This window comes from Marmota marmota, unplaced genomic scaffold (assembly GCF_001458135.2).
Source record: "Marmota marmota marmota unplaced genomic scaffold, marMar, whole genome shotgun sequence".
NCBI classification, from domain to species: Eukaryota; Metazoa; Chordata; class Mammalia; order Rodentia; family Sciuridae; genus Marmota; species Marmota marmota.
This window is the reverse complement of record NW_026000048.1, coordinates 1,836,880-1,862,967: the sequence shown is the minus strand read 5'-3', so window position 1 is coordinate 1,862,967 and position 26,088 is coordinate 1,836,880. Positions and strand designations below refer to the sequence as shown.

The 26,088-nt window shown below is 41.3% G+C and overlaps 1 protein-coding gene across 2 annotated transcripts in view; it reads left to right on the top strand.

Annotated features, from left to right (window-relative positions):
- The window catches only part of Adarb2 (adenosine deaminase RNA specific B2 (inactive)), a 474,517-nt gene that overhangs the window by 294,253 nt on the left and 154,176 nt on the right, over window positions 1-26,088 (top strand). For both annotated transcript variants that reach the window (XR_007351071.1, XM_015495145.2), the window contains exon 2: window positions 22,877-22,963. Coding sequence is in view for 1 of the 2 variants with exons in the window: in XM_015495145.2 (XP_015350631.1) it covers window positions 22,877-22,963 (87 nt within the window). In the remaining variant the exon portion in view is untranslated. The remainder of the gene's footprint in view (window positions 1-22,876; window positions 22,964-26,088) is intronic.

Genomic DNA, 26,088 nt, shown 5'->3' with positions numbered 1-26,088 from the left:
GTTACACAGGAGGAGGGACACGCTCCCCAATACTACATTAAATAAAAAAGCACGTGGGGAGCAGAAAGGAAATACGCCTGAGTGCATCTGAATGGGTCCCAGTCAGCAGCTATGAGAACCACAACTCGTCTACCTCCAAGTGGGCTCCTGGGTGGTCAGTCATCTGTCCTCATAGAAGGGAAGGCTGCACAGTCCCCTGTGCTTGTCAAATTGACTTCTCGTTTCAGCTTGCCCAAGTTAACAGTCTAAGTCTATTCATTCTGGCATGATTCAGGTGGAAGTGTATGATAATGGCCCATTACCGACTACAGTAACAGAAAGTTCTTTAAAAACTGCATCACAATTTCAAGGATAGTAACCTATACCTTGCCAACCCCAGGCTTAGCAGTTATTCCTGCATCTCCATATGGGGCTTCAGCTCTTGTCCCACATAAGACACCTGTTCTAGTCCACCAGGCAGAAGAGGTGGGAGTGATGGCTGAGACAGGGTCCTTCTACTGCCCCAAAGAGGTATAATAATTCTCTTTTCAACAATGAAGAACTTGAAACCAGTGGAAAACATTCCAACGATTTTGTAAGGAGAGTTTTCTAAGTTAGCATGTATTCGGTCGCAAGTGTTAGAAAATCAGTCTTGGCTCATGGAACTGAAGAGCTGAGTATCAGGGTGACTCAGGCCCGGCTGGAATCAGAGTGCAATGGTGGGTTGGGGCTGGCCATTCTCTACCTCTACCTCTTTTTTTCTCCATGTTGGTGACACACGGTGTCTAGAGGGTCTAGCCTCTTGCAACTGTAGGACAAACACAGCAGCTCCAGACACATGTCATCACTTCATCAAGCAGGTGGAGAATTGCTGGAGTCCTGAGTCTGACTCTGGTTGGCCTGGCTTGAGTCCTGTGCCCACCCATAAAAGAATCAGCCATGTGGCTTCTGGGCAGGGGACAGGTACAGCCACACAGGGCCCCACTTAGAAAGATCCTGCTCTTGGCTTGGTGCTCTGATGTCACTACCTTGAAATGCTCAGTAATTTTATTTTTTAACTAAAGTGCTACATTTTCATTATGCTTTGGACCTTGCAAATTCTGGAGTCCATTCTGGCCAGGTGGGTAGGCTTATGCTGATTTAAATTTTCAAAGTCCATCTTGGAGCTGAGAAGGGCGTCAGTCTTACCCAACCAGCAGGCTGAGAATGACAAATGGGTGCTCCCCAGGGAAGAGGGGGATCTGTTTACTGGAAGGGAAATGGGTGCTAAACACTAAAGACAATGAACCCCTACTAATGAGAGGGACCCACATCAGATACTTGCATATAAGCCCTTTATGCCATTTTAGCCCATTTCATCAGATATCTTCAAGTGATCGATATTATTAAAATTTGTGTTTGATGTAGAAGACATAAGCATAATTTTTCAAGTAGGTCTAGATTACATAGATGTTTCTATACTAACCTTGGGACTAAAATTCTCATGGCATTATTTCTGGGTGAAACACTTCCTATTAAAGGTCTGACACATAGTAGCCTCTCAACAAATACTCAGAGACTGAATTTTGATGAATAAATGGCTCATAAATAACCTTTAGAACATACCCACCCCTGAATAAACCTCCCTTGACATATAATACTGACATTTGTACCAAAACAAAATTAGATAGTTTCCCATTTCTTAGCCCTCACCCTGGAGCTCAGCAATTCAAAGCTAAACAAAATCTTTCCATTGCATTACTTAGTAAATGTCTGCAGGGCACCTCCAAAAACATTAGCTGGGCCTTCTGATAGTCCATATGTCAGCATTTCTCAAGTTTGTCTCTTGGAACAGAAGATTCACAAGATGCTCGGGAAAGACATTTGCAAGGTCATGGAAGAGCTATACACTTACTCCATTTCGGATATTTCCAAATTATAGCAGCCTAGTGTGCTTTACCAGCCCTGAGAAGCCCTTCAGTAAAGAAGTGTGTTTAATTTTATAGAACTCATCTTTCCACCAGCGTTATTTGCACATGGAAACTTTTTGGCAGTAATATCTACTTTTGTTTGGCAGCACACACTTTAGAAACTGTTCCTTCAGACCTTACTGTGACTTCCTATAGACAAACAAGAAGCCTCAACTTGCTTGGATGGCTTGCTCATGTCTAGGAAATGGTGGAATACATAGAAAACTGTAAATTACACAGAGCAGAGTTGCACACCCATCAGCCCAGATCAGTCTACCAAATCATTATGTAGCTTCTATTCTCCATTATAAATTGGGGACATAAAAAATAAACAGTATGCAGTTTATTTTCTGGAGTGTTTTAAAATTTAGTATGGTCTTGATACTATGTCAGCTCCCATTGATTGGCATTGGTTGTGTGTGACTCTGAGGTTGTATCTAGTCTTTGTGGAATGGGAGCTGAGACAATTAGCAGCGGGCCACAGGGCACCACCTGCCCATCATCAGTACTCCTTGACCTGATGGTACTCTGAGTGATAACTTTGCACCCCAGTAGATGGGACTTGTTGTCCCTTGTGGTGTGTCTGAAAATCAGGGATGATATCACAAAGCACCCGCCATGGTGCTTGACCTATTGTGTCTGCTGGGTAAAATTAAACATCTATGTTGTTATCTGGAGGTATCATCTCATCTGACCATCACAGATCTCTCTGTCACAGCCTTAAAGCTGAGAACCCACAGTACCCACAGTTCATGCTTCTTTCTTCTTCATTGTTGGAAGGCTAAAATCTGGACTGCAATCCCCAAGTCCAGCCTCACCCCGGCCAACTCTACTTTAGGGCCCTTTGCCTCTAGAGTTTCTTTCTGTAAGGGGGGACCCTGAGGTTGGCACTTGCTGTGCTCAGGGCTGCAGGTGGTAAGACATAAAGGCCCGTTGGCTGATGTGCGGTGCCAGGGATCAGTGGGCTCTCTGTGCAGTGAAGGGCCTGGCAAGCCTCTCTTGCAAACCTCTCTGGCTTCCTTCTTGCTCCCTCCAATTTTTCAGTTCTTGCCAGAACCCCACATGGAGCAGATTCCAGGTGAAGAAGTGATGATTCTAAACACCTCTTCACACTGCTTCTGCGTCATTTCCAGGTTCTGTCCGATTCAGCCTGGCAGGGCAGCCTGGATCACACCCTGAGTGTGGCCTTGCCCCCAAAATAACTTCCTACAGCATTGACTGTCTGATTCAAGACACATGAGGAACCAGACACAGGCAAGTGGAAAATGTCCATTTGCCACACTTTATTACCAAGCCTTGGTAATAATTCTACACAGAATGCAAAGTAAAAGCATAAAAAAATGAGCCTCTTAATACCAGGAAGGTGGCAGAATCGCCCTCAGTGTGGGCAGCCTTTTATCCCAGGCCCCAGATCCTCGGGAAACATGCCATGGCATGTGAGTCTCGCCCAGACAGACGCTCACGGGAGCCCCTAATAACTCAGGGTTTTTTATCGCCGCATGTCCTCAAGCCAGGCATTGGACGGGAAAAACACTCTGGAAACAAAATTAAATAGTTTTAGATCTAATTTTACCAGGCTGAACGAGGCTACAGATTGATTTTCGTGGAATCTAATAGAACGGGGCACCACGCGGCCTATCTCACAGCAAATCCATCTCCACATTGTGCTTTTTACTTACTTGGCTGTTCACTAGAAGTAATAAGAAGCTAATATTTTACAAGGCGATGTGTTTCCCTCTGTAAATGGCCTCTCGCTCCAAAGCTGTCGTGAATGCTCAGCTCCAGCCCCCATTTGTCTCCTCAAATGCCTGCTTAGATTTTGTTGTGAAACTACCACGGGGACACTTTGACCCTCTTGCCAGAAGGAGAAGGCCCCAGGAAGACCTGTGCTGCTCCAGTGACCCCACGCTGGAGGGTCATGGACAGAGGCCATCCCCGCTCTAGGTGACAGAACCTACCCGCCCCATCTGGCCTGGTGTTCCCTATCCTTCTGGTGAGACCTTCAATCATCAGTCAAGGTCCCTTTACCAAACACATGAAGCTCTTGTCCCTTTGATGCTTCCTCATCCTCAAAGCCAGCTTCCAAAATGACAAGAATCAAAATGGGCACAGTCTACAGAGCTCGCACCTCTCTGAACAACAGGCACACCTAAGGAGGGAAAGGAAGTATCGCCATGTCCAGGGAAATACCCTACCTGTGCGTCTGCCTGGCCCCACGTGCCTTCCTTAATGGAATGAATGCCTCCAGGACAGCCACCTACCCGGGTTTTGTCACTTCTCTTTTTTTTATTTATTTATTTATTTATTTATTTATTTATTATTGTCACCCACAGTCTTGATGATGCAACACAGGTAAACCTTGTCAGGTCCTTCACCCCCTCCACACACTCACACACACACCCTTATTCAATGACAAGAGAGTGCACCTTCCAGATAACACTACAATACCCCTAATATGTGAAAGTTCAGTCTAAGGCCAGGATCACCCACACAGCAGGAAAATCCCCTGCAGGGTATTTTAACACTTCTCCTAACAGAGCTGAGAATTTGTGAACAACTTCACAGGAAACCCAGAGCAGAGAGACCATTCGAAACAGGGCTGGATGACCCTGTAATTGACTGGAATTTCATCACAAAGGAGGCAAATGTTGAATTGCCATGAAAACCAGTAGGAAAGAAAGATGTTAAATCCCATTTGTCCAGTGCCCACCCATTCCATAAAGTGGTCTCATCTACAAATCTTTGGTGGTATAATGTTATTACAGATTGAAAATATCATCCTTCGTTTACCTAATTGCAAATAAGATTTCTGAGATGGGAAAGTGTGAGGCAGTTTTCTCTTTTCCCGAACTATAGACACCATCCTATTGAAATCTTAGGAAATGGGGGGTGGGGGCACTTTCAATGAAGTAACATGGATCCTGTTGGCCTTGGCAGGCCAGGTGCAGAAAGTCAGGCTATTTCATTAGTGCTTGGAGATTGGCACATACCTCAGGCAAAATAAAATAACCTGAAGCCAATGACTAAGAATCCCCTTCATTTATGTTAATCCATGTTTCCTGTGTCTGACATTATCCATTTTTGCATTCAATGAACATTTACTGTGACCTGCTGAATACCAAACCCGTGCTGGAGTCTAAGAGATGATTTTCCAGGGGAAAATGGTGCTCAGTGCCATTCTTGGACATTCTCTGGAAGGCTCCTCTGTGGTTCTCCAGCAAGTTACTGTCCCTGTCAAGTCCCAGGAGAACCCATTCCTGCAGGATGTGCTGCTGATGCAAGAAGAAGAAAGCTGTCTTCCCCCAAAGTGAGCATGGCCTATCAGGAGCTGAGGTGTCCAAAACAATGCAGAGCCAAGTCTGACTAGTATTGGAGGGTGACAGGAGGGTACAAAAACCTCTTCCACATCTATTTCCACACCTGAAATTCTTCCCTTAAAACTGAATGTTATTACTCAATTGTTCTTTATTCTTTTTCAAATATCTCAAGGAAAGAAATTGGCAAATTAATGCTTTGTACTTGTTCTACCGATGTCCCCGAACTGGGGTCTGGAGATTTCCGGGAAAGCCTAGAAAGTTTCTCCGGATCATGGAGTCAGGAGCTCGTAAAAGGGAATTGTCATTGGAACTCTGCCAGGAGAGAAGGATGAGAACTTTGCCTTAGAGAAAGGAGTTGGCAACAAAACAGAAGAGAGTAGGAAGGACCCAGAAACAAAGGTGCTTCATTGATGATCTTTCGATTGAAAATGTTATATGCCTTGAGCAACATTCATTCAGCCTTTAAAAAGTATTTTGGAGCATCTGCTCTGCACCAGCATCTCGGATTTGGGGAATGCAGCAGCAAGTTCAAGGTGGACAGACCCCCGGCCCCAGGAAGCTGTGCTCCAGCTGGGAGAGATAGGCATTTAACAATAAGTGTGATATCTAATACCAGTGGTATGGAGGAAAGAGGGAAAGAATGGGGAGTTCTAGGCTGTATTCTTAGGTGTTGAGCTTGGCACGTGTCCTATAAAATCTGGGCTGAATAAATGGATGGTGGAATGAGTGAATGGCAGGCTGTTTCCACTGTTGGTTCCAATAATCCACACTTAACAGAGGGACCTGAAAAATGATAGGTGTAACAGGTGAGATGGGGAGGATCCAGGCAAGGAACAAGGGGCCCTCTCACATTCTGTAGGGTTGTGTCTGTCAATGTGTGTGCCCCCATCACATGTGCTTCTCATGGGTCACTGGAAGAGCCCACAGCTGCTTTCTTCCTGCAGTTATGCTCTGGTCAGCCTCTAGAAGGTTGATTTAGCTGCACTCATTCTGCCTGAGACAGGCTGATGAATAAACCAATCTATTAGGGAGGTTAAAAATAATAAATATCATTTTCATATATTAGCCAGAAGCTTGATTCTAAAGGAAAATAATTAAATTTAGACTTGCAAATTCAGGTACTAAAACTTTGACCTGCTCTCTAAACAATTACTTATGTGATCTTTGCTCAATTTTCAGTTATTAGAGCATCTAATAGAGTAACTAATCCATATCAGAAATGAGAAATCAGCCAAATTTCTAAATGTGTTGGGGAACATGGACTCAGTGTTGACAATATGGCTAACTGATGTCAAAGGAGGACAGGGTGGCCTCAGAGAGGTTTTGTATCCTAGTTCTAATTTTCAAATGAGCTCAATTCAATACCTTAATAAAAGCTAATATTAGAAAATGAAATAGAAAAAAAAAAACACTAGATCCAATTGTCTTCAGGAATGCAAGTGTCAAAGGAAAGCCTAATACATAGAAGAGAGTTATTGCACCATGAGATGTACCAAGACAAGGCAGACTTACTGATCACATAAAGCTAACTACGGGCAACATGTTTTGAGTGTGCATCGCATGCCAGGGACCAGGCTACGTTCATCTTCATGACAACCCCATGACGTAGATGATGGTGGTGACCTGCACATTAGACATCAGGAAACTGGGATTTAGGGAGATCAGAAACATGGGACAGAATCTTGCAGGTTACATGTGCACTAAAACTCAAAATTGCCTGTGTAGACAGCCTGCCAGCCAAGCCCAGGACTCCACCTTCAGGGAGGGACAATCCAGTTGGGGAAACAGCACATGGAGGGAATTGGGTATTCTGAGGGCACATGCTGAGGTCATTGTGTTGGAGGAAATCAGGGGATGAGATGAAGGACAGGAAAGCCCTCAGGTACATCATGACCCGGCCGTTCTCTTACCAAACAACTACCAGGACCTTTATAAAGTGCAGACTTTCAATGATTTGCATTAAGGACCGTCAAAGAGTCTCAGGTATGAGATGAGGGGAGATGTGTCTTCATCCAAGTGCACCCCTCTCCATCAGCAGAGGGGTTCCTTCATCTGCATGTGCTCCTTCCCTTAGAGGTTCATGCGATGGTCTTTGTAGCGCTGAATCTTATCACCACAAGCCAGTGCTTCCCCCTCTAAAGTTCTCTCAAGGTCAGTCTCAACAACATTGTGCAGCACACAAGCCCTGCAGGGCCTGGCTCTGCTTCCTCTCTGACCATTGCCCACCTCTGACTGCCTCCTCGGACTGTAGGAACCGACCTGTAATTCCAAGAACTCTGTACCATCTCTTATTTTGTAGACCTCTGCTTGGCCTCCTGCAGAGAACAGTAACCTGGGCAACAAGTTAAAGGATAGATTGGCAAACATAATAGCAGATTATTACAAAAACCCATGTGAGAGCTCGGGTGGTGAGAGCCAGGTGTGGAACTGAGAAATGACTAGAAGCTGCGCTCTAGAGAGCTGGGTAACCCATTTAATATGTGGAGTGAGGAAAACAGATAAGGGGAAGCAGCTCCAGGGTTTCTAATTTGGATCATAGGTAGATAGTACTAAATGGGTCAGAGAAACGCTGGACATGATAGAGACGCTCCTTCTGTGTTGAGCAGATCAACTCAGAAACGTCTGTAGAAACAATCGGGTAAAACATCTAGTGGGAAGAGAGGAGTTTGGCTTTAGAATCGGAAGGGAGTCAGGGATTAAAGAGCGCAGTTGCCTCCAGGCTACCCACCTTCAAATGAGAGCTTGGTTCGTAAGTAGGGTGACCTTATGCTTTATCTTCCAAACTGGGACACTTATGAGTTGAGTGATGCTATTAAAGATCACACCAAAACGACAGGACAAACTGGGACAGGCCAATGCACACAGGGACAGACTGTGCCTTGTCCCAGAGCACTTGCTAAGTAAATCAGGGCAAATGCTGCTCATGATATCCTCAATGTCACTATGAGAGCACAGTCTAAAGCCCACACCCACGTGGAGAAATGTGCCCTCTATACAATAGAACTCACATCAAAGAAACTTAACACCCACACTAAACACCATCCATGACAGTAAATAGCATGTTCCTGCTAGGTCAGGGATTGGCTTGGGCTGTACTCTTATGGTACAAGGGATACATATTGGGAAGGGATATGAGGAAGCAGGCAACACGCATCGTCCATAGTTCAAGTCTCACTAAGCTATGGAAACTTGTGTGCAAAACAACCCTGTCTCAGGGGTATTCTTGGACAATGCACTAGTTGAAAACACTTGAGAGCCTCCAACTCAGTGACTGACTGGAGTGACCACCATTTCCACCAGAATGCTGTCATTCACTGGTAGGAGTGATGGTTGAGGGTTGACTTCCAGCATAGGAAAGACAGGAGGTGCCTGTCTAGAGAGAGTTACTTAGAGAAACAGTTTTATTTTTAAAAAAGGCAATAGTATGTAAAACTGCAATGCAAAGCGGTATGGGTATAATGTTTCTCCAAAGAGGGAAGGTAGGGAGAGGAAGGTGCAGAACCCATAAAGAACCAACAACAACGAAGATTCAAAGACTTTGGGCTAAACACATCTATAGAAGCAGGAAATTCAAAACCACCCTGGAATTAATCCTTACCATGTCAGGTGTTACCTTCCCACCACGGCTGTGACCCACTCACTATAGTCGGCTGAGGACCGAGCAGGTCTGTAAGGGTCAATGCATATTTTATGAGCCCTTCCAGCTTCCAGTTGGCTAACTAACAGAGTCACTGACCAGAATCATAGTCTAGTCACGTCTTGTAGACGTTCTCGTACATTTGCTCCTCCTCAGAACCAAATGAGTAGTAAAGTCACCTGATCCCAGCCCCAAATCCACCACGGTTTAATCTATCGCAAGAGCCCTTGGCCACCTGCTCTCTCTGACCAAGAACTCCTTCATCTCCCGCAGGTGGTCCCCCAACAGAAATTAATACTTAAGGCGGCAGAGATGGACACAATGAAACGATTAGATTTAAAGGTGTTCTAAAAGGCATAGGCCTTTTGGAATGGATAGCATCTTTGCCCCTTGTCTAGATAAGAGCCAACACATATGGAGCACAAAAGAAGAAAACAGCTCAGGAATTTCCTACAGCAACATGAAACTAGGATAAGAGACATCATCTGTGGTTGTATGTGCCAGAGGGTGGCTGTGTGCTTATTTCAATGGGGGAAGATTGGTATGTGGAGAAATACAGTGCAAGCTGTATCAAGACTTCCCTGACTGCCTAAATAATTGCAGAGTGCAGTTGCTATCACAAACAGGTGAGCTTCTCAGCCAGGTGCACAGCAGGCTGCAGATTCAGGAGGCAGTTGCTAAAGAAATAACTCTGAGGAGCTCAGTTCCTTGGTTTAGTGGAAGGACATTCTGCCAAAGGAGTTGCTAGCTCCCTGGTCTGATGTCAGGGTCTGAAGCAACAGAGCAGCTGAGCACCAATATCTCTGCTTGTCATACTGTCACTCACTGTTGTGGACCATTCAGATGCCCCATATAGAGAAGGCAGTCATAGAGAGACTGGATGGCCTCTAGACCAAGCTCTGTGACCCCAGTTGTGCAGCATGACCCTTGGGCCAGCAGCGAAGGGAGAGATCCTGCAATAGTGCTCACATCTTAAGTCCACTGTAGAGAATGATGTCATCCAATTTCTAAAAGCATCCACTCCCAAACAGAGCATAAAAATAAGATGTTTAGAACTTTGCAAAGCCACAGAAGGCCTTGGCAGATCGTTTGGAAAGCTATGTGTCTCTCCAAGCGAAGTGTGAACACACACCTTTAGAATCTTATTCCTAATTTAAATATACTTTCTTGCAAAGATTCACCTTCCCCTGTCAATCACTTGTCAGACCATCTGTGCCTGTGCCCACCGTTCACATCTGGAAGAGCACATGGAACAATCTCGTCTGTGCTTGTTTATGTTTAGGCTTTTTCCCTATTTCCAAAAATAAACCAAAGTTTGCTGAAATGCAATATATATATGTATGTATTATATCTCAAGCCACGGGTGTCTGCATGGTCTTGGAAACTGTAATCACTCTCTGCTCAAAAACCTACCTGTGATATGGCCCAATATTAACACAATAACCTGCTCTAGGAGAGAACAAAATGACTTAGAAATGAGAAAGTAACAGATTCCATATAAAAGAGCTCTAAATTTTGTCAAGCAACTAATTGGCAACCATGCTGCTAATGCCTGCGAATTAGAACCCACATCTGTGCGCACATGGTTACTAATAGCCTTCATCCCTGCCAGGAGCTTGCGGCAGCTTCCAGGTAGAGATTGCTTCCAAGGAGTTTGGGAATTTGAGACAAATTGAGGAGTTGTATATTTCCTGCACTCCCCTGAGGCTTCAAAGGGTAAAAGGAACTCTCCTCTCACTCTCCTACTTACTTCCAGCCCCCGCACAGAGGGAAGCATCCACTACTGCCAGGCTGGCAGACTGGGAAGCCTGGGACTCTGAGGTCAGCACACGGAAAGGCAAGAGTTCCAGAGGGCAAGGCAGTACCCAGAGTCTGGGGAGGTTCACTCACAAGGCAGAAGTCACTGGCTCATTCAGAGTTTCAACTCCTTGGAGTAAAAACATGGAACAATTATTGGGCTTTTTTTTTTCCATTTCTCCTTTTAACCCTATTCTGTTTCATCCCCCTTTCTCTATCCCTCAATGGATCTCAGGCAGAATTCATAACTTCCTCCTCATTTTTCAATTCATGGAACAATCCAGTCCAGATAAAAATTTGGAGTCTCATAACCAATTGGAAGCCCATCTCAGAGAAAGACAAGAGTCTCTTTGTTTAATTGACCAAGGTTGCCGTATGCCTGCCTGGAGATAGCCAACAGATCATTCAGGTCCCTTTCTTTACAAGTGTCCAAATGTTGGTTACCCCATGGAGCAAGCATGGAGGTGATTTTGAGGGCCCTGGACTCTGAGGTTCTCCCCGACACACATACTTCTTCCTACTCTCTCCCTATTCCCACTGCTCATCTCTCACAATTCATAAGTTCTATGCCTTTTCCTCTCTGGTCCCTTGGGACTCCCATCTCCCATGTGTGGCTCCTCCCTTTCCAGATTGGCAGCCCACTGTCACTCTATGAGACCCTGCCTGGGTTCAGAGACGGAGTGCCTCATAAACGGTAGACATTATTATCAGCCATTGAGTCTTAGCTAATCAGTCACTTCATAAAAAGTCCTCTCCAAGGAGGTGAGGTCTTTCTGCAGTATTCCATCATAGTATCAGAGTCTGAAATTATGAAATTAACTATGTGATAAATTGAATGGATATACTAGTGTGCTAGGGTTGCCATAATGGAACACCACCGGCCAGGAAGCTTCAATAATGGATTTGTTGTCTCGTAGTTCTGGAGGCTGAAATTCAGGACATCACCAGGGTTGGTTCATCCTCTCTCCTTGGCTTGTAGATGGCCACCTTCTCCCTGTATCTTCACAAGGTCATCCTCTGTGTCTGTGTCTGAATCTCCTCTTCTTAAAGGACACCAATCAGATTGCATTAGGGCCAACCCTGATGACCTCATTTTACCTAAATCACTTCTTTAAAGGCCCTTCTCCAAAGACAGTCACATTGGAGAGACTGGGAGTTGGGGCTTCAACACCTGAACTCCAGGTAGATACAATGGAGCCCACAAAGTCATAGTGACCTATACTGCAGGCCGGCCTCCTGTTTACTTTGGTGTTTTCAAGACCAAACACATGAGTTTTATCCATCTCTGAAATTGCAAGAAGAGAGTCACACCCTACAGTCACCAAAAAGAATCAAACCTTCTTATGTTTTACAAAACTCCGCAACAACCCAGAGCCTTTTTTAAAAGTTGCCTGAACCCCTCTATGTGGGTCATAGGATGCAAGTTTGAAAGCAGTGTTTTTAAATCCATGTTCCTGAAAATTTGTGAGATAAATTCTTTGCCTTTGCTCCAAAATGTTGCTCCTTTTCTGGGCCTGCTTGGAGGTTAATTATTTCCTCACTTCCCAGGGTAGCCCACCTGTTCACACTGATTTGCGTTTGTGTTTAGATAGAAGCAGCACCCACCTACGGACATACCTGTATTCCATTAGAATATACAGTTATGAAAGAAAGTGGGTCAGGCTTGAGGGAGGCCATCTGTCAGAGTGTGTTTTGGCAAAAGAAAAATATAAGAAGGGAACTTATAAAAGAGGCTGAAGAATTGTAGCCCAAGGGTACCGACAGAGTTCTGTGGAATCCAACTGTCAACCTCCTTTCCCAGCTATGTAATTGCTCAAGATAGCTGCACTAGATGTGGAAATGTACATGGCCTACAAAGGGGAAGTCAAAAGTAGAAAACCTCACTTTCAATTTTTGAAAAACAGGATAGAACCAAAGTGTTCAATTTGTGTGTGTGTGTGTGTGTGTGTTTTAAATAACCCACCCCTTAAAATATTCAGTTCTCTTTAAGAGGCAGAGGGTAAAATAAAATTCTTAGATAGTTTAACAATTACCATTTTTTATTAAAATTTCCATCACGTGTTATTTCACATGAATTCTCCAGATAATTGACATGAACCAAAAGTTGTGGGGTTTTTTTCAATTTTATTACACTGGTAACAATTGGTTTATAAATTGTTTATGAACAAAACAGTGTTTGCATCCATATGTAAGCTCCAAAAACATGTAAGCTTTCCGCAGTCCCTCAAATCGCTGAGCCAACTACTCTGCAAGTAGAGGGGTGGAGGTGCATTGAACTGATCTCCAAGCTGTCCCTGCAGCTCTCGGGGGTGACCTCTCCCTTCGTTGTACTTCCACACAGTTGTCTTGGTGTGACTCTCAGGATGGCTCCAAAGGACTTGACATTTGAAGTGATTTTTCTTGTTGCAATATCTAACCCTTTCTAATATATCTGAGACTTTCACATCTATGGAATAAGCAGAAAATTAAAACCTGAGTCCTGATAAGTGAAGCATAAGTGACCGTATAGTTTATCCTTTCCTAGTACCCACCTACATTTGATCTCTGTCATCGTTTATTTTATTCTTTATATGTAGATTCAATAATACTTTGTTCTATCCCACATTTCTCCTTTTTCAGATTAAATAAAACTTTCAGGTTTGATTCCTCTCATTTATTTCTGTTCTCCATTCATGATTTTTTGGGTTTTTTTTTATTAATGGAAGTATAGTTTGCATAATGTGAAGTGTACAAATTGTATATGCTACAGCTCCATGAGAAACACACATACAAGACACATACCCCTATCTAAATATAGAGTATTTTCATGGTGCCAGAAAGATCCTCTTGTTTCTTCCCAGCCCATCTCCAACCCACCCTGAAAGGTTCTGGTTTCTTTCCCATGAGTCAGTTTGGCCAGTTCTGGAACCTCTCACAAAGGAGATCCCATAGCACATTCTCATATGTGCCTAGACTTTTTTTTTAATTAATTTTTTAAATTAATTTTTTATGTGTTTAGACTTTTTGCTTGACATAATGCTTTTGAGATTCATTCACAGCATACTGTACCTTAATAGTTCAATCCTTTTGCTTCCTTTTGCCTGTTTCACTCTGTGCTATTCTATTATATAAATGCACCATGATTTGTGCATTCTTTTCTTCTCTTGACAAGCATTTGAGATCCTTCCAATTTGGAGCTAGGATGGAGTTTCTAGAAATATCCCGGTACAAGTCTTTTTCTGAACATATTTATTTCATTTATTTTAGGAAAATATCTAGAAGTTGAGTTGGTAGGTCATAGATAGGTAGGTATTTAATAGGTGAAATATTTTTTAAAGTTTTCTAAACATATTATGCCAACATGTGAATTATGATTTTTCTCTATATCTTTGCCCATATTTAGCATTCTCAGTCTTTTTTAATTGTAGCCATTCTAATGGGTATTTACTGGTATCTCTTTGTTTTAATTTGCATTTCTCCAGATGTATACTACTGTTGAATACTTAGCTACTTGTATATCTTTAATTGTGAAGTTTCTATTCAGTTATTTTGAACATGTCTTATAATTGGACTTTTTAATAAAGGGCATTATTAAGGACAAAAAAACTTAGGTTGCAAGAGTTTTTCTTGTATTGTGGATACAAAATATGTTTTGAGTTGTAAACATATTTTCTCAATCTGTGCCTTTCTTTTAGTTTTATTAACAGCATTATGTCAGTGAGTTGAAATTTTTTATTTTGATGGAAATTGATTTACAATATTTTTACTTTTACTGTGAGTATTTTCTATGTTCTAAGAAGTATCTGCCTACAGGAAAACCTTGAAACTAATCTCGAATATTTTCTTCTAGAAGATTTCTTGTTTGGGCTCAGACTTTATTTTTTCTAGTATGTTATCCAATTTTATCAGCACTGTTTGTTCAAAGGCTTTCTTTTCTCATGAATTTCTTTGAGATCTTGTTGAAAATTAATTAATCATGTATAGATAATTCTATATTTGAAATCTTTATTTTGTTTCATTGGTTTGTTTATGTATCCATAGGCCATAACTATATTATATTTGTTCTTCATTGTCAATATTTTTTGACTATTCTGGGTCCTTTGCTTTTCCATAAAAACTTAAAATTATTTTCAATTTCAACAAAAAAGCCTACTGGATTACTGATTCAGATTCAATTGAATCTGTGGATAAATTTGGAGAATATTGATATTGTTACAATATTGCCTCTCATGAAAATACTGTATCATTCCAATTAATTTCTTTCAGTAATATTTTTTAAAATGTGAATGGAAAATTTGTCATGTCATCTTTTTCTTTCAAATTCAAAATACTTCACATCTTTTTATGCTAACACCATAGTATCTTTAATTCTATTTTTATTTTTTATTATGTACATAGAATCATGTAGAGTTTTATATGTTAGAGTTGTATCTAAATTCATTTGTTAGTTCTATTGATTGTTTTAACCTTGTGTTAAGAATTTCTATATCTCTAGTCACACCATAAGAAAAAAAGAGTCTTACAGTCTTCTTTCTAATCTCTGTGACTCTCATTTTTCTTGTTTTATTACACTAACTAGTATCTCTAATGCAATGTTGAATAGAAGTGGTGAAAAAACATGTCCTTACCTTGTTCCCAATCTTAGGAAATCATTAATCTTTCATCATTATATATAATATTAGCTGTAAATTTTTGGATAGTCCCTTTATCAACCTATGGAACTATTCACCTAATATTGTTTTTAGAGAATTTTCATGAATAATGGGTGTTCAATTTTGTCAAATGTTTTTTCTGAGTCTATTGACATAATGGTTTTTCTACTTTATTTTGGTAACATACTGAATTATGCTGATTGATTTTCAAATACGAAACCATATTTGCATTTCTGGAATAAACTGCACTTGTTCATATTAGGTCATCCTTTTTTGCATAAGGCGGAACTTGGTTTGCTACTATTTTGTTAAAGACTTTCATCTGCTCATGAGGACTATTTGTCTGTAGTTCTTGGGTTTTGTCTGCTTTGTTTCGTTTTTCCTTATAACATCATGACATGGTTTGGGTTTTAGATTATCATTGACTTCATTAAACAAATTTTATATTCTTCCCTCCTTTTCTGTTTTCTGAAAGATTTTGCATAAAATTCATATAATTTATTTCTAAAATACTTCTTACAGTTTACCAGTGAAACTATCTAGGCCTAGGGGTTGGTTTTATGTGAGTTGATTTTGGGCTCTTGGGTTTTCTATTTCTCCATCAGTGAACCATGATAGTATTTGTCTTTCAAACAATTTACCCATTCATTGTATATATTCTTTTCATTTAGTTTTCTCTTTCAAGAGTAAAAATTTCTTTAGTGAAATTCAAATATATGTCCTATCATTCTCATATTAGTTGTTCTGTATTGAAGGTATCTTGTTTTTCTGACTGCTTTGAAAACATTTTTTTTTACTTTTTGTTCTCAGCAATTTAACTATGATATGCTATGCTTTGGTACAGCTTTCTTTGTGTTTATTCTAATGAATATTGATTGATCTACTTAGATCTGTGATTTGATGTTTCTAAAAATATATAAAATTTTTTAACTTTCATTTAAAATGTTTATCCTACTGCAATATTTTTCCATTCTTTCTTGAATTCAAATCATATATATTCTTTCCCATCTGTCATTTTGTTTTTCCTCATGCTTCAGTTTTGACAGTTTATATTGACCTGTCTTCAAATTTACTTATATTCTTCCAAAATGACCAAACTAATGATAAATCCATCCAATGATTTCATCCTTTCAAATACTATATTTTTTTAGCTTGAGAATTTTCATTTGTTTCATCTTTAGAATTTCCATTTCTTTACCAACATTTCATATCAATTAACTCACATGTCCACACTTTCCTTCCAGTTTTTGAAGGTATTTGTAACATCTATATGAAGTCCTTATCTGCTAATTTCAATATCACTGCATCTTTTTCTTCAACTGTATTTTTCATGACTCCAGGTTATTTTTTAAAAATCCGCTTCTTCCCAAATTGAGCAATGCTTTCTTCCTACTATTATTTGCTGGACATTGAGGGTCCTATATTGCTGAGAGTCTGGATCTTACTGTGTTTCTTGACTTTTCTTCCAGCAGGCAATTTATTATGGCCTACTAGCTTGACCATTTCAAAGACTGTTTTATTAAGTCTTTGTTAGGACATGTTTAGAGTAGTCCTTTCTCTGGGCAAGGGCATCCCCAGTCCTTAATCATGACCTGTCTAAGAGTCCAACTGAACACCAACTCTAAGTGAGGCCTCTCTACCTGCCTGATTGGAATGCCTGTCCTGGGCTGTGCAACCTCCTGAAGCTTCCTTCAGTTTCCAGGTCCCCAAGCAGCTACTCTCTGCCAGATTCACTGAGTCTCCCTTTGCTCACCTGCAGCCCAGCCTTAATGTCTCTCTGTGTGCAGCTTCCTGCTGCCCTCAAGTAGTAGTTGCCTCAGTGGCACAAACCTTGATCTTTGCCTTTTCAACTTGTCCACATTGCTACTAAGGTCCATCTTTCTACTATGACAAGATGCTTCTAGGCAGGAAGTTTGAAAAATTGTGAGACTCCTGTCATATCCTTCTCTTTCCTCAGAAATCAGTCACTCATTGCCTGTTATCCAACCTCTGAAAACAGGTGCTTCATATATTTTGTCCAGTTTTATTGTTGTTTACAGTAAGACAGCTGGTCAACTTGCCGCAATTATCACAGTCAGAAATGTGTTCATTCATTGTTACTGACCCTTCCTTTGTGCTCACTCTGGGACTGAGGATGTAGACTTGGGATCATATAACATTTGTGTATTCTCTGCTCATGATGGAGAATATGATACATTTACCATGTCCCTTCCTTACCTAAATAGATCAGAAAGAAATTGGTAAGATAAAACTAAAAAGTTGTTGGACCCTCTTTTGGTCAGTGGCATCAAGACATGGCCTGCTTTTGGGAAAGGCAGGGTAGAGAAACAGGTCCTCCTGTCTCACATGCAGGGAATGCTCTTCAGCAAGCTCTATTCCTGGGTTTCAGAAACCCTGATAACTTTTGTTTTTTAATGCAATTAATGATTACTTTTGCAGAAAACCCATGTTCTACTAAATATCAACCCAACCCTCAATTTAAGTTATTTTATTTTCTCAAATCAAAAGTTATTTATTATATTACTCTTCTTGCTTTATTTTGTGGCATTAGAAACAGAAAAAATGCTGTCCTTCTGGTTTTAAATGTATGCAGATAAAACATAGGGAAGTTAAAGTTCTACAAAGGCAAGGCAAGGTGCGAAAATCCAGAAAATTTTGCAGCTACTTCCAGGAGAAATTTTCATTCTAGAAGAAAACATAGAAAGATAAAGAGTTCCTTAAATAGGCTTTGCTCCAAGAGAAGAAAGCCACACTTGGAAACATGTACACATCCACAGCCCTATGGATAAGTCTAGGTGTGTCATTTCGCTTTGGGGTTAAAGTCTTAGTTTCTTTACGTGGAATAAACACAACAAAATCAGGTCCCACTAATCATGCAAGTTAATTCATAACCAAGTAACCCAGTGTCTTCAATACACGTAGTTATTTTGATTTGGCCAAGAACTACATTTACCACTTCAACAATAATTCTTTTTTGGGGTGGAGGGGTACTGGGGATTGAACTCAGGGGCACTCAATAACTAAGCCACATCCCCAGCCCTATTTTGTATTTTATTTAGAGACAAAGTCTCACTGAGTTGCTCAGTGCCTCGCTTTTGCTGAGGCTGGCTTTGAACTAGTGATCCACCTGCCTTAGCCTCCTGAGCTGCTGGGTTTTTAGACATGTGCCACTATTCCTTGCTTCAACAATAATTCTTAACATTTAAGATTTTGTATCAAACATTCTTTCTGGGAGAGACTCATGCATCCCTGATATTGAATACAACATTGTTATCTATATGTGTTTTCTCAAGGAAGATAATCATAGTTTACATCATATGTAAAGCTAAACCTCATCCCAAAATGTTAACAAGAAACAGTAAATAAACAAATTGGGATATTTTAATTACTAAACAAGATGAGGAGGAAATATTTAAAAACCTAAAATACCCTTATTGCAGTAAGTATATCTCTCCTCCTTATTACAGTATAGTTTTCCCCACACCATCATGACATCAACTCAAAAATAACTTTAGAATTTCTGCTTTGCAGATTCCAACTATCCTACATGATCTCATATGGTTCCAGGAAAGGGCTTCTACATCTGAAAATGCTTCCCTATGTGCTTCAAAAATATATAAAGTCATTTCAATAAGGGCAAAGCCATTATTCTTCAACAAGTAATAAGGTTTACAATGCAAATGTCCTGGAACATTTTAAGTAATGCATTAAAAGCCCCACGCTGTGGTATGCCTAATGGTGATCAGACCTTTCCTGAAAACAGTTCTTGGCTCCCACACCAGAGCCAGTCCAAGCCTGCTGTATCTCTCTTAGGTCAATTTCCAGTGGAATGGATTCACTTCAGAAAAACGGGACCATGAGATGAGAATGCCCAGGGAGCTCACCAACCTCCTCCTTCTAGGCTTTACATTCAAAGAGAGATGACACTGGAAGAAAGGAGAATTCTGTGAATCAATTTCTCTCAGTACTCCAAAAATCTCCACAAATAGTTCAAAGTATGGCCTCTAGTTTTTAGCAGCAACCTGTATGAAAACAGGAGTCTAAAAGATGTCTCTAAGAAACACAAAAAATAGAATGGGTTGAACATTGGAATCTCACTCCCTGAGCTGGTTGAATGTTGATACTGAATGGATAAGTGAATTATCAGGGAAGCTGTAAAGAAAGGCATTGACCTCAAATATCTTTGTTGTACTTTTTCTGTATAAAAAAATTTAATTACTCACTCTCTTTATAAGAATATTTTGAAGACATGGTCTGTCTTCCTTAGAAACCATTGTTTCTCTGCTTTGTATGTACTATCCACAGTATGATATTTCTCTTTTATACAGCGATGGTGGTGGTAGATAATAGTTGAAATTTTAAGTGTGTTTACATGGTAAACAAGTGTTAGCAACTCTGTTAGTCTGGTTTGTTTAAGCTGGCCTGTGAAATGTACAATCCACTACACTAGAGAAAAGAAAAACTGATAGGGCTTAATTAGGGCTGCTAGATAAAAAACGGAAGGAACAGATAATTCAATTCTTTTCTTTCTTGCCATAGTGACTATTTATTTTCAAAATATTTATTTGACACAAAGCATATATTCAGAATGTGTAGTGTGATTATTTAATATGTGTATACAGAGCCAAGATCAAATTAATTAAGCCCTCCATCAACACTTATAGTTACCCTTATGTGTGTGTGTGTGTATATATATATGTGTGTGTACATCCTGAAGACAGAAAATCTGCTCTCTTATCAAATTTTAAGTATACACTAGTATTAAATATAAATCACATGCTGTGTGTTAGGTCTCCAGAATTCATTATTCATCTCATACTGAAAGTGTATATCCTTTTGCCAATATCTCCCCATCCTTCCCACTTCTCCAGCCCCCAGTGACAACTGTTCTAATCTCTGCTTCTAGGAGTTGGAACTTTCTGATTTCCACATATTAATGAGATCATGCAATATTTATTTTTCTGTGCTCAACATTTCACTTAGCATAAGTTCCTCTGGTTTCAACCACATTGTCACAAATAGTAGGATTTCCTTCTTTCTAAGGCTGAATAATAGTCCACGGTATGGGAATGTTTATCCATTCATCTGTAGATGGACATTCGAAGTGCTTCTGACTCTATGCTACTGTGGATAATACTACTACTAACATAAATGTGCAAATATCTCCCTGGGCTTCGATTCTTTGAGGTATAAATCTACAAGTGGAACTGCTAGTTCCATGGTGGCTGCATCCTTTCACTTTCCCACCAATAGTGTACAAGGATTCTACTTTCTCCATTAGCCATTGTAGTGAGTAAGAAGTGGAATTTCCCTGAGATTTTCATAGCATTTCCCTAATGGCTAGTGATGCTGAGCATCATTTTTGTGTGCTAATTGGCCATTAGAGTATCTTCCTTAGAGAAATGTCTATTCAAGTTCTTCGCCTGAAATATGAATTGCAGATAAATAATGAGTAATTGTCTCAGTTTAGATAGCCCTCACACAATTTTGACAATATATGTATATTTGAAAAAAAATGTGGTATTTATCTGAAATTCAATTTTCACTGGGTGTCCTGTGTTTTTATTTGATAAATCTAGCAACAGTAGAAAGTGACAACTTCAGCAGATCTTAAAAAAAAAATCTTTAAATATTTCACAATTTTGCCAAGGTGAGCTCTGAAATAGTTCAAGGTATTTTTGTGAGTGTTTGGTCGGTAGCCCTGCTTTATTAAAAAAAATTGTAATTTCATTTTGAGATCCTCTAGACTAAATCATTTGAGCTTCACAGTCTTTGTGTAACATTATTGGACTCCCTTAATGAAATTATAACTCAAGCAAGATATTTCATTCTCTTGTAGTAAATTAGCTTGGGCCGTTAGAGTTCAGAGAGAGCAAATCCTTCCCTGGGTTTATTCTTCTTGTTTGGTAGAATGCAGAAGGAGCAGGCGTTTTATATTCGGGTTATTTATTGTTCTCTTTGTGTGAACATTATATTGTTGCCTGTCCCTGTTGGAAACAACAGCTGTTAACAGGCTTCTGAATGAATTTCAATGTGAACTCCCCTGGCCTCTGGATAGCTTGGCTAAGGAGAAAACAGGCTCAACCTCAGGAAAAAAAATAAAAATAAAAATAAAGGATCAGGTTTCAGGCTGCGTCCAGATGCCTGAAGGCTAAGGGCATATAAAACCACCAGTGAGCATTTTCATGAGGAAAAAATATCACACTTCGATCAAGGTATACAGTGCCAGTGGGAGCCCCCCTGGAGACAGTGCTCCTCTGTAGTGCCAGAGGCAGACAAGGCGCAGAGTGCAATGTGAACACTGAAGCCCCACTAAAACACCCTGCCCTTAGGGGTGGATACCCTCAGAGGAGGGAGAAAGACATCAGATATCAAAGCAACTAAGCCTTTGGTAGAGCCTTCACCCAGCAACTTGGTAAGAAAAGAATAAGTCACTCTACCGTAAGTCTCCACCACACTGAATAAGTAGTGATGGCATTTCCATCCGTAGCCTTTTAATAAATGTGGTCAATAATCCATCCTGCAGATGCAGGGGCATCAGTGGGCAGCTGAGAATCCCTGGGCTGAGGGGCTCATGTGCTGTGTCTCTAGCAGGCTGGGTTCCGGTGCAGCAGGTTCTACGCACACAAATACTCTCAACTCCTGGCCTTTAACTTAGTCAGTGGACATCCTCCTTGGGCTCCCTTCCTTGATCATTTTTTTTTCTCCCAAAATACCTCCAACCTACAATTCCTTCACCTCTTTGTTTAAGAAGAGTTTCTAAAACTATGGAGGAGACATTTTATTGGTCTTGAGTGGCATTTTCTAGTTTGGTCCATTTTGCCAACTGTGCTGTGCTTGATGCCTGGTACCCAGGATGCTTGGCCACCTTACTTTTGACTTCCTGGCTACAAGGGCATTGACAAAGCACAGTTCTGGAATTGCATCCTCAGCATCCGTCATACTTGGCCATTTCCAGGAGGGACTGTCCAGATCCCCTGCCCTCACTATTTTTAGGCCCGTCTGACCCCTCTTAGACATCTGCTCAAACGCCCACTAGGTGACATGGCTATGGTTTTAAACGCCCATTATAGTCATGCATTTCAAGCCCCTAAAAGAAATTCTCCATAACGAGGAATAACAATTGAATATAATATAATAATTATAATGAGGAATAATAATGGTCTGGTTCTCTATAAATTATGAATTGTTTTACTCACCTTAGTTCCTCTCTGGGATGTGACCTTGCTATGATGGGCTCTGGCTCACCCACCTGGTAAGTAGATGCAAGGTTGCTACCTGAAGACAATTATTGAAAGTTTTAAGGGACATGGAATGAGAGCAGGGAAGATGCCAAATATAAGCGAAGAAAGATGGAAATCATAAAGTTTCAAATTGAATGGAGAGAGGAATTTGATAAAATGCTGTCAGAAATTCAATAAAAGACAGAGCCAGAATGAAGTGTCTAAAACCAGAACGACCTTTCCACCTCCCTTGTCCAACCCCTCGGTAATAAGAACATATGAAAGCATTGAGTTCTTCTGAAACTCGATGTCAAAAGTGCATTTCCTATTCTTCTCTTTCCAGACAAAGTAAGCATATTGTCCACCTTCCTCGCTCCCTTCAAGTACCTGAGCCCTGGCACCACCAACACGGAGGACGAAGACAATTTAAGTAAGCGGCCCCCTCCCCTCTGCCTCAAAGTGTGGAGATGTCCTTGCTTGATATGGAGGGTTTCCTGCACTGTCCCTAAACAATAAGATCCTGGGGACCATGTGAGAGGGGCTCTGATCTTCCCCAAAGCAGGAGCTCTGCTCCCCTCCTGCCAGGGAAACCCACCCTCCTCTGCAATGCCATCCTTACCTGCAAGCACCTCCTCCCACATAGTTCTGTCCTCACCTGGAATCTCACACTCACCTGAAGGCCATGATCACCTGAAACCCCATCCTTACCCAGAATCCTGTTCCCACTGCAATTTCATGTCTTACCTGGACTTCCACCCTCCATTCTTTTGTGGAGTTCCATATTTATCTGGAATCCTGTCCTCACCTGGATTCTCACCTTCAGGTGCATGCTAATTCAGAGTCTTGTCTTCACCCACCATCTCAACCTCACCACGTCTCAACTGGAATTGCACCCTTCACCTCACCTGGGTCCCACCCTTACCTTGGGGTCAGGAATATATCAGTAATTTCTAAGTGACAGAGGACCCCAGGGATTATAGGAAATAATCCAGTTTTCTTAAACCATCTCCTTCTCCCTTTCCTTTGTTTTCCTCTTCAAACCAAAAAAGAAAAATGATTCTAGTGTCTTAAAACATGGTTTGTACCGCTATTGAACTAGGAAAGAGTTGGACTTGAGGCTCTGTGTTGAAACAGTTCTGGCGCATGAAACTGGAGAATCGCCGATCGTCATGGTCCTATTTTAAACAAAGCCAGTTTAGAAAAGGGATCCAAGCAGTCTCTTCTGCTCAGCTCAATAAGGACAGCCAGAGTAGACATTGCTGGTGATGTGTGTGCGTGTGTGTGTAAGAGAGAGAGAGCTAATTCTGGGAGCACTTGGCTTGCACTAAACTCTCCTCTCACTTGTAGCATATTGTAAAGCATTTAAAAGAGGCGGACAAAACATTCCCAACCATATGAACACCTTTTTTGAATTTTAATATCACCTAACAGATGGGCTACTTTTTCCCAACTAAAATGAGCTAAATTGTGCTTGTTGTGGGTTAGAGAAGAAGCAAGGTGGCTGCTAGGGTAGTTGTTTGGAACACAAAGAAGCCATGGCAAGGATTTCCATGGGAATGTTGTCCATCTTGCCATCAGTTTTTAAGAATCGCAGCACACCTGTGTGATGGACAGCCCCTCTCCAGTACTAGTGATGGAACGCAGAGCCTTGTACCTGAGAGGCAAGTGTTCTACCACCGAGCTATAACCCAGTCATTTTTTATTTTGAGACAGAGTTTTGCTTTGTTGCCCAGACTGGCCTTGAACTTGCAATCCCCCTGCCTCAGACTCCCAAGTAGCTGGGATTATAGATATGCACCACACACCCAGCTCAGACAACATAATTATTAATGCTAGTGAATACTGAGTTTATTTCCCTATCTTACTCAACAAAAGCAAAATCATAGAATCACTCAAGGTTAGAAGCAGAGCAAACATTCATGATTATAGACTTGGATTCCTTCATTTTCTGGAGGATCAAGTGAAGGGATGGGGAACAGGGGAGGACTCCCCTGGAACCAGACAAGGACTCTTAACCCTGACGTCAGGTCTCCTTCCTCAGCAAGGCATGCAGTGAACACATGGCTATTTATATTCTCTCATAATCTAAATTGGAAAATTTCCAGATCAGCCGGGTTATTGAGTTATTTCAGAAACCTTTAATACATGGAGAGAGAAATCTGAATGCGTATGCAGGTGGGGTGGTGTTCTGACACGTGGGCAGCGCTGTGTGGGACTCTCATGGCAGGAACTCCCGCTCTGCCTAGTGCTGTCTGCTGCTGGAGCTGCTGGAAGCCTGGGGGAGTCCAGTCTCCTCAGGAGAAAAAAGAAGGGAAGTGGCGAGGGCTAGAGAATGCTGGGGAAGTGGAGAAAGTGGTTTTCAATGTACAGAAACACAGAAGCCACCCTTCAATAGCAACCAGAGGCCCAAGACCTTGAGAAATTCACTGTCTGGAGATTTTGCAAAGTTCCTGTTCTGCTCCGGAGGTGTTGAAAGAGTGACCCACCATGAAACATCCCCCCACACCACTGTCCCACAGCAGCAGACAGACTCCCTCCTGCTGCCCGCACAGTCGGGAAAGCAGAGCCTCCTGTGGGCTCCAGGCACTTGGGATGCGCTCCTGCCCTCAGACTTGCCAGCCTGGCAAACTCAGACCGTGAATTTCTCCTCTCGGAGCCTCAATGCCTTGTTTGTAAGATGAGAGTCGTCAGCTCCCTAAATTATGGAGTTGAGGAGAGGCAAGGACTCAGAAACTTTCAGTCAAGATTGGCTAATGCTCATAATTATACCTGTTTCCCCCTAATAATAAATAAATTGATTTATTGATCAGTAGGTAAAGACTTAGAGATACAAATAAATTCTAATTGTTTAACTATATGTTAAAATGTTTTAGAAATGCTTGGGAATCTCATTTTCAATCAATGGATTGATTACCCCCTTTTATATAGATGCTGTTAATTAAGTTAGAGAATGTTATTATCATGTTGTTTAAGATAGACCTCCAAATGAATGGGGCCTACCTTAATAGTCCCCTCTAAGTATTGTCAATGAAATCCTGCTGATTTGCTGTCTGAATGATACTGGAAAATGGAGAAAGATGTTGTGGATGTGATATGGTGTGTGTGTGTGTGTGTGTGTGTGTGTGTGTATGTGGTATTCTAGTGAGTATGTGGAGGTTTGTGTGATGTGCATGTGAACATGTAGTATGTGCATATATGTGTATGTATGTGTGCAGGGGGACACAGGTACATGGAGAACACACACGTGATCCTGCTCTGCAGCCTCACATCTTGTGCTCTTTCATCCTGGCGACCTGGAGTGTCCAGGCTGCTCTGATGTGAAGACAGTTCATATCTAACCATTGCATGGATTCAATCATTCGGTAATCTGCTGTGCTTCCCTGCCTCTGCCTGGATCCCTGGCAACCTGGCACATATCACAACTCTTGCCTAAAGGTGTGAGTCACTCATCTTAAAGGCACTGAGAGGGGTGGCAGGGAACAGGGAACCAGGATACACACAGCACATACTCACTCTACCTGAGGGCAGCGATGTCAAGGAGGGTCCTAGAAGCCA